We start from the raw sequence: 9,266 nt of genomic DNA, 5'->3' as shown, positions 1-9,266 counted from the left end.
AAATAATAAAAATTAAATTAATTTAATTTAATAATGATTAATTGTGTTTGAACTGCTACATTATTATATTTATATTATATTATATATTTTTTATTAATAAATTTGAATGTGTATTAGCTAAAACCTAATAAATATCAAGTAGATAAATAAATAGAATAAATAAATATTAAGTAGATATATAAATATTTAACATGTTATTTTCTCACAAACTTTGAATAAAATAAGTTTGAATTTTGAACAGAATAAGTTTGTATTTAAACTTTGTATTTAAGAAGTTGTATGTTCAATATAAATTTGAAATGAATTATCTACTATAACATTGGTTAATTAGAACAAATTAGAAAATATAATTTTAAAATTCGATTTGTTACTGCATTTCGTGCCCTGCTTCATATTTTAAAAGTAACGGTTTATTCTTGAGTTTCATTTTTTTCAGTTGGCACCCTGCTGATGAGTAATGTGCTTAGAACTGTCAAAATTTTGACATTTTTGCTCTTTATTTGTCTTAAGATAATAAATATTTTAAAGATTGTTTTATAAATGTTTGGAAGAAAAAAAGAAACTCCTAAACGGAGAAATGGAAAAGGTTTGGCACAAGTAAGTTTTAAAAATAGACAAAAAGCAAAAGCTATTTTATTCTTAACAACAGTTTAATGTAAGCTATAAGACAATTAGCCTATTAAAACCAATTAATTCATTTAAAATGATGCTGCGTAATAGCCAATCTTTTCAAAGAATAAATTTTAATACAAGTACGACGATATACCAAGATATCCAATGGAATTTAAACAAGTAAACCTTCAAATTTCGTTTTATGCCATAAATTTTTTTATATTAAGTTTCTGTGAACGTATATCAATCATTTTTTTGTAACACTATGTCTATATATTTCATTCTATTCTTTATTGAATTTTTTTATATTTTAGTATGGACTTTTTGATATACCAGATCCTAATTTGGACGATGACGCAGGAAGTGATGATGATGAAAATGATGATGATCTTGAAGCAGAGTTAGCTGCAATAACAGCTGGCTCAAATCCAAAGCCAAAACGTAAACCAAAACCAAAACCAGATCCTATGGCTGTTGATCTTGATGCAATGATTGCAGAAAGTATGAAAGATATTGGCTCTGATGAAGAATTGTCAGGTATAACTCATTAATATATAGTATCTCGTATTCAAATAATATACATTAATATCATCAATATACATAGTATTGTTTTTTGGTCAAATTTTCATTAATTTCATTTTATCAAGTTTTATTAATTCTACAGGTGATGATGATGACCCTGCATTGTTGAATGAATTATCAAAGATCACTGGAGAAGATGAAGGTGTACAAGAAGAACCAGAAAATACTACTCCTATAATACCCACTTCAGATCCAAGTACAGCTATGGTTAGTCTTCTTGAAGCGCGTTTGGAAATGTATAAAAAAGCTGAAGCCATAGCTAAGGGTGCAAATGAAACCAGCAGAGCCAGACGTTTTAATCGTGGCAATAAAACTATAAACGACCTTTTAAAACAAGCCCGTGCTGGAAAAAGTATTAACCCTGAGGACATTCCACCTGAAGTAAGTACAGGCGCCAGGCCTGAAAAACCAGCTCCAGCAGAAAATGCTGCTCCTCAGGAAGAACCTCCAGCAACTGAAGAACCTCCTGCGCCTGAAGAAACTCCTGCAACTAATGGTGAGACCGAGTAAAAATTTTGGATGAAAGATTTATTACAAGAAAATTGCCTTAAAGTAGAATATTTAGTTAAGATTGTAAAAATCTTATATGCACGCTTGACTGATTAATTTAACATGACTTGAAAAAAGAAAGGCTAACATATTTTGCTTCAAATGATTGCAAATCGGAATTACCAAATATATTTTTCCATACCCTAAATTTTTTATTAGAGTTAAAATTTTAAAATATATATATTGTTAAATAATTTTCTAATATATGTAATTTATTTTTATATCAATTTATGATTTTTTTATAAAATAATGATAAATAGTATATTTTGGAAATGAATGATTTCTATTTTAAATATGAGTATTATGCATTTGCTTTTATACATGTATTAAAGATTTTTAATTGATAATTTTGTAATAATTAGTATTGTCAATTATATGGCTTAATATTTAACAAATATAGATATGCAATATAAAAAATTGTTGTTATTCAATTTACTTTCATTACATAAACAAAAATTAATTAATACTCTATATTGTTATATGTTATAAGTCCTGATCAAAGTTTGATTTTTCATATTTTTAGAGTTATCTCCAACAGAACCTACCAAAGTAGAACCAGAAACAGATCCAAAAATTGAATTATTGACCACAAGAAAGAATGAATATAAAATGGCTGCATTGGAAGCTAAGAGAAGTGGTGATTCACAGACAGCTTTTAAATACATAAAAATTGTGAAACAATTTGATTTGGTCATAAATGCTTTGACGAACGGAGAAGTTGTTGATCTGAGAAATATGCCTGGACCACCAGGTTCTGATGTACCGTCTCCTCCAAAGGAGGACAATCTTACACAAAAATCTGCAGATCCAAGTAAGTGTAATGATAATTTAAACATAAATATACTGATGGCTAAAAATATATCTTCATTTTGGTATACAATTTTTTTGTGTAATTTATTGTGTGTACATTTTCTATTTAAGTTAGCCCAGTCCCGATAGCTTCTCAAGAGCCATCACCTGCTGAAGAAGAACCTGAAGTAGAAGAAGTGCTTATAAAAGCTTCATCAGTATTAGAAGCTTTAGAACAGCGACTAGAAGTATACAAAGCTCAAATGAATGCTGCAACGCAAGATAACAATTCTAGTAAGGCAAGACGTATGGGAAGAATTGTAAAGCAATTTGAACAAGTATGTAACATTTATTTTATATAATACATATGTATGTGTATGGAGTTTAATCAAGTTTTTATAAAAAATATTTATTAGGCTATAAAACTACACAAGGCTGGTAAACCAATACCTGTTGATGAATTGCCAACACCACCCGGTTATGCTCCCATACCAATTAATCCAACAGTAAGTTGATTGCACAATACTAAATTAAAAAGAAAACAATGTATGAATTTAATTTTTTTAATTAGGGTGGTGCAACCGCTCCAAGCGCTCCAGCATCTTCTATTTCTCCTAGACCGGAGCCTAAACCTGCACCACCAGTTCCAAGTACAAGTGAAAGCCAAGAAGAAGAAACCAAGCCAAAAATCTCTCCTAAACCTCCAGCAAGGAAAAGCGGAAATCAAACTACAACTTCACATACTGAAAAACAGGTATAATAAATAATCTTCACCATCAATATATGATGGAATTAAAATATTGTCTTTTTAAAGGCTCAACTTTTAATTGCGAGGCAAAAAGAGTTTAAACAAGCAGCACTTGCTGCCAAGCAAAAAGGTGAAATAGCGCAAGCAAAAGAATTATTAAGAACAGCCAAAGGATTTGATCCTTTGATCCAAGCAGCCCTGGGGGGATTACCAGTTGATATGAAAACATTACCAATACCAAATTCAGCAAGAAGTCAGTTGGAAGATAGGTATCTTAATGATGATTTATTTACATATTTTTTTGCACAAATAATACTTTATTTCATCATATTTTAGCTTTGCATTTGTTAATGAAAACGATTGCACAGAAGGAGAAAATGATGGTTCAGATATATTGGCTCGATTAGAGGAACAATTATCAAGACAATTAAAATTATGTCTCAGTACTAGAGATCATCATAAAGCTATGGGAGACGTTGCTGGTACAAATAGATTTGAACAACTGGCATTATCTGTTACAAAAGATTTAGATGTAATTAGGTTATCTCAAAGGTTGTTAACAGATGTATTTATCAATTAATATTTATATATTGTTCTAACAATTAATTTAAATGCAGAAAAAATTTACCAGCTCCACAATTTCATTATGAAACAAAAAGTTTTAATGTAGTCCAGTGCTGCACAGAACTGGGTGATAATGATCTTGAAGTTACAATCGTCAAAGGTTATAATTATACGGTTCCAAATCCTAAAGAAGTGGACACTTATGTTAAAATAGAATTCCCATTTCCACAGGTGAGATATATTTATTATTTTTATTTTAATTTATTTATATTTAATTGTTTCAATTTTAGGATAATCCATTTGTTGAATATACACCTCTAGTGAAGGATACAAATAATCCTGATTATGGTGCAACTTATTCAATACCCATGCAAAGAACCAGCAGGCATTGTTTAAGGGTTTTTAAAAGGCATAATCTTAAATTAGATATTTATGCAAAACGGTAAGTTGTTGTTGCAATTTAAGTAAATTGGAATAAATACTCAACTTTGAATTTATTTTTATTGACCACAGTTCGGTTATTCTTTGCACTTTATTCTTCCAATTTGCTTGAATCAAGTTGCTCTTACTATATTTAAAAATTAGGTCTAGTTGCTGGTGTTGTTTCAGTGGTTTCTTCAGAAGCGATGCAGTAATTGGGACTGTCAATGTTAAATTACAACCGTTAGAGACTAAATGTGTGCTTCATGATTCATTTCAAGTGAGTAATAATAAACACCCAAAAATAATTAATGTATTATTATAATTATTATTATATTCTGTTTAGGTTTTTGATGGTAGAAAGTCAACTGGAGGCAAATTGGAAGTAAAACTTCGAGTACGCAACCCCATGCTTACAAAACAAGTAGAAAAGCTTACTGAAAAATGGTTAATTATTGATCATTAATTTATATACTCAGCTTTTTATGAAACTATATTTTATATAAAGGATATGTGTCTTCTAATGAATTCATATTTTTAAATTTGTGATTGGATTTTGCCTTATATTTTATTAGAATAAATTAATTTGTGATTTATCATTTTTGCTTTGGAATGTATATCATAAGATAACTTGTATAATATTATGAAAAGGGCAAACAGTTTAACTGTGTTGGTAATATTAAGAATTACAAAAATTGTTCATATTTATTGAAATAATATATAATGTATAATTTATAGAAAGTTTTCATTGTTTATGAGGGAGTTCATACAAATTTATATATTAAGAATGATAATTAGATTATTAGGAATAGTCAATTAAGAATCTTTTACCTTGCTGAATTAAAGAGATTTTTAAATTATTCATATATACTATATAATAATGTTTGATACACTCTGCTTTCTAAATTTCTAAATGAGTAAATAGAGTTATAAAATATAAAAATATATTTTTTTATTATAAATTAAATTAAATTATATTTTTAATTAGATAACTAATCCTTTAAATTCTGCATTTTTGAGTAAATAGAGAAATATGTAGTGCAAGGTTGGGCTTAAATTAATAGTAATGATTAGAAAAAATTCAAGGTTTATAGATTACAAACACATTTATAGGGGTCTTTATAGCAACAAATGCTAATTTAATCTTTAGATAATATCTATCCACGAATTTTTAAACAAAGTTTTTGTCGTTTTATTTTTATGAAATATTCAAAGATATCAACAGAATATAAAATAATGGAATTATTATAATAGAAAAGAAAATATAATATAAAATAACACAAAGGTTTCTTCTCATACCGTTCGTCTAAAAAAAAAGGTTGTGTACCCCTGTTTCTTTTAATGATCTCATTTCCTATTTGCCTTATAACCTAAAAATGACATGTCAAATGTCACAATAAATTTGTACGAACAAATGTAAATAGCTTTAAAACTTCTAAATTAAATTATTTATTAAAATGTGGGGTGATACTTTACTGATAGTGTTCATTTCCATTTGCACAGCTCTATTGGGAGAAGGTGTGAAAGCCCATAATTTATATAATTTCATATACAATATTCTTAAGAATTTAAGTTTACTTAATAAGCAGCCTCTACTAGTAATTAAATGGAATTAATTTCAGGTCTGACATGGCTCATGGTATACAGAACAGAAAAATACCAAAAACTGAAAACTGAAGTAGAAAAACAAAGTAAACGATGTAAGTATGTAATTTACTGTATATGTAACTTACCATACATTGAAATTTATTAGCAGAAAAAATCTTAACATTACCTTTGATATTTTCTATTGGAACAAATAAAAAATTGATTATTATTTTTTATTTTAGTGGAACGAAGGAAGGAAGCTCACGGCGACTCTTTAGATAAGCAACATAAGAAAAAAATTGAACGTGATGAAGAAAGGCTAAAAAATAATAACCGTGACTTATCTCTTGTGAAAATGAAATCAATGTTTGCAATTGGATTTGCATTCACAGCGCTGTTAAGCATGTTCAATAGCATGTAAGTTGTTATATATATTTATTTCTTACGAATGATAAGGACAGAACTTTTATATATTATATATATATATATATATATATACATAGCTGGGCATTAACTCGTTAATCCGTTGATCGTTAATTAACGAAGTTAACATTTTGATTAACGGATTAACTTTTAAGTTAACTTTTAAAAATGTTAACGGACACGTTAACTTCCGTTAAAATGCCAGAAGTCCGTTAATCGTTAATCCAATGCCTACTACGAGTATTTACTGCACGGCACCCCAAGATTTGGACCACTCCTGAATGCCGCGGCATTTCACCCAAAGTTCCGGTTGATATGGCTGAAAACGTATGACAGCAGTAGAGTGGATACAGTAAGAAAACGCATGGAAGAAAGGTAGAAGATGCCTTACGGCAAGAAGCAGCGGAAAATTCGAAGGACAGAGATAGTTTAAGTGGCGGAGGGAGCAATGCGAGTAACAACGATGATGACGAGACGGAAAACTTTTTCAATTCTGTCACTCAGTCTATAGAAAAACCAAAGAACTCCAACTCTTTAGAGAATATAGCGCAAAGTCTCGTTAGAATGTGGCTGGATATAAAATCAAAAGACTCGTTCAACGATGGTGCATTCCTCGGCGAACAGATATTCATAAATCTATTTATTAAATACAATATTGCTATACCCTCAAGCGCTGCAGTTGAACGTTTGTTTTCCACGGGTAAAGACATTTTGACACTAAAACGAGCCTCGCTTTCAGACGAGAACTTCAACATGTTAATGTTCATGAAGGGGAAGAATATGCACCTTATGCCCGACGCTTAACCCGTCGCGCGTTTCCTATTTTTCGCAAAAAAAAACTCTTTTCCTTTATTTAGAAAATTAGTTGGTATTAGTATTTAGCCTTGAGGCAAGTTACATGAACTTCTCGATATGTGTAAATAATCGACTTAATAAACAAATTAATTTATGAGTGATTAGAAGTATTCCGAGAGGATTTATTACACATAATTGAAAACGAATGAACAAGTTAACTCGGAGTATTTTCTAAAAGCAAATTTTCACTAATCAATAATTTTTATAATTAAACCAGTTTTCGTAGGACGTTAATGGTTTAGTACGTTCATTAAGACCAAATAATCTATCGTTATACAAAGTAAATCATCTAATTTTAATTTTAACAAACGTCAACAAAACTACTCGTTTTCTCAAATTTTGATGATTTTGTAAAATTAAACTACTTGTCGTAAGACCGTAATATTTTAGTAAGTTCTATAAGGCCATGATATACATCGCCAAAGAAAGTTTCATAACAATCGGCTTAAATTTTTTTTTCAACAGTTAAATACAACGAAACGGTTAGGTAGATTTTCACCTAAAACTAATCAGTATTATTCCCAACTAATATCTTGCGAACAGTTTTTTATTTCTTAAAATCGATTCGGTAGAATGAGAATAAATGTGGACGAAAAGTTTAAAACTCTTTTTTAAATTACAAAGAAACGGCTCGGCAGATCGTCTCACAAAACTGACAAAATATGGTGCTCATTGAGATACATCGAATGGCTGTTAAATTTCTAAAAACGGTTCAGGCATTTTTGAGCAAACGTCAACGAAAGGTCTAATTTTGACAAATGCCAAAAAAACGATACCAATTTTTGTAAACTTTGACGAATATTTAAAGCTAAACGAGTTGTCGTAGGGCAGTAATATTTCAGTATGATCTAGAAGACTATGATATCTACCGTCAAAATAAAATCATAAAAATTATCGTATTTTTTTTTAAACTTAATTACAAGAAAACGGCCCGGCCCATCTTTACCAAAGACTAATCAGCACGATTCTCAACCAATATCTTTCGAACGGTTTTTGAATTTTCAGAATCGATTCAGAATTGCGGGCTAAAACGTGGACGAAATTTTTTTCACTTTTCTGCTGTTTGCAAAGAAACTGCTCGGCAGATCGTCGCACAAAACCGACAAACGATAATTCTCATCGAGATACATCGATTGACTTTTAAATTTTTGAAATCGGTCGAACCGGTTTTGAGAGAACGTCGATTTACGGCAAAAAATCTGTTCACATACACGCACACACACATACTTTTTCCAAATTTGGTCTCATTCGATTCAGAATAGCTTGAAACGTCGAGAAAACATAAAATTAGCGAATCGGATTTTTGATGAAAACATAAACTTCTCCTTTGGGAAGTTAAAAATTCTTGTGAAAACAATATGCAATCATAAAAACGAAAAGTTGACCAATAGCGTTATTATCACGGTGTGTGCATAAAGCGCGTCGCGCTATTTTCCTTATACACACGGAAGTGTGCATAAAACGCGCGAGGGGTTAAATTACACATTTGAATTATACAAGTATTTTGTTTTATTCGTAACCTGTTAACTTCCAGAACCTAAACCAATAAGTTTTTTAAGTTCACTAACGCAATGATATGAAAATGTAATTTTACATATATTAACGGATTAACGATTAACGTTAACTTGCGTTAATTCTTCAGAAATGTAACGCTTTAACGTTTAACGAAGCTAACTTTTTTTGTAGCGGATTAACGATTAACGAAGTTAACTATTTGATTAACGGTGCCCAGCTATGTATATATATATATATATATATATATATATATATATATATATATTTCTTTTATTTCTTACTACTGTTTCTATAATATCTAGTAAAAGATATAGATTGTGCAAATGAAAGTAATGAAGTATGAAAGTATTTATAATTTTCCAGATTTGATGGGAGAGTTGTGGCCCATTTGCCATTTGTTCCTATATCATGGATTCAAGGGCTCAGTCATAGAAATTTACCTGGTGATGATTATACCGAGTGCTCTTTCATATTCCTCTATATTCTTTGCACAATGTCTATAAGACAGAATATTCAAAAAATGTTAGGATTTGCTCCTTCCAGAGCTGCAAGTAAACAAAGTGGAGGCTTGTTCGGTACTACTCCCGGCCAATTTAAATAAACTAGACAATACTAATTGTTA

The 9,266-nt window shown here is 29.9% G+C and overlaps 2 protein-coding genes across 4 annotated transcripts; both read left to right on the top strand.

The window, feature by feature from the left end:
* The first annotated feature begins 462 nt into the window (after positions 1-462).
* LOC113372210 (coiled-coil and C2 domain-containing protein 1-like) lies at positions 463-4,795 on the top strand. 3 transcript variants are annotated; one of them, XM_026612529.1, is made up of 13 exons: positions 463-597; positions 927-1,149; positions 1,277-1,690; positions 2,267-2,554; positions 2,665-2,870; positions 2,949-3,038; positions 3,104-3,286; positions 3,347-3,549; positions 3,617-3,832; positions 3,898-4,075; positions 4,135-4,286; positions 4,454-4,544; positions 4,611-4,795. In XM_026612529.1, the coding sequence occupies exons 1-13, from the start codon at positions 541-543 to the stop codon at positions 4,728-4,730; spliced, it is 2,421 nt and encodes an 806-aa protein (XP_026468314.1). In that variant the 5' UTR covers positions 463-540; the 3' UTR covers positions 4,731-4,795. The 3 variants fall into 3 exon arrangements, with proteins under 3 accessions (XP_026468314.1, XP_026468313.1, XP_026468315.1); XM_026612528.1 differs by having other exon boundaries at positions 4,430-4,544; XM_026612530.1 differs by lacking the exon at positions 463-597 and adding an exon at positions 675-792 and having other exon boundaries at positions 4,430-4,544.
* An 844-nt stretch (positions 4,796-5,639) lies between these two features.
* Positions 5,640-9,266, top strand: LOC113372221 (calcium load-activated calcium channel-like). The gene is made up of 4 exons (XM_026612545.1): positions 5,640-5,782; positions 5,887-5,964; positions 6,094-6,268; positions 9,008-9,266. Exons 1-4 carry the CDS (start codon positions 5,722-5,724, stop codon positions 9,243-9,245), a joined length of 552 nt encoding a protein of 183 aa, XP_026468330.1. The 5' UTR covers positions 5,640-5,721; the 3' UTR covers positions 9,246-9,266.

The sequence above is a fragment of the Ctenocephalides felis genome, unplaced genomic scaffold (genome assembly GCF_003426905.1).
Source record: "Ctenocephalides felis isolate EL2017-DRISC unplaced genomic scaffold, ASM342690v1 CF-g0.4_SCAFFOLD_01604, whole genome shotgun sequence".
Classification (NCBI taxonomy): domain Eukaryota; kingdom Metazoa; phylum Arthropoda; class Insecta; order Siphonaptera; family Pulicidae; genus Ctenocephalides; species Ctenocephalides felis.
Note: the sequence above shows the minus strand (reverse complement) of the source record. Positions and strands in the feature narration are given on the sequence as shown.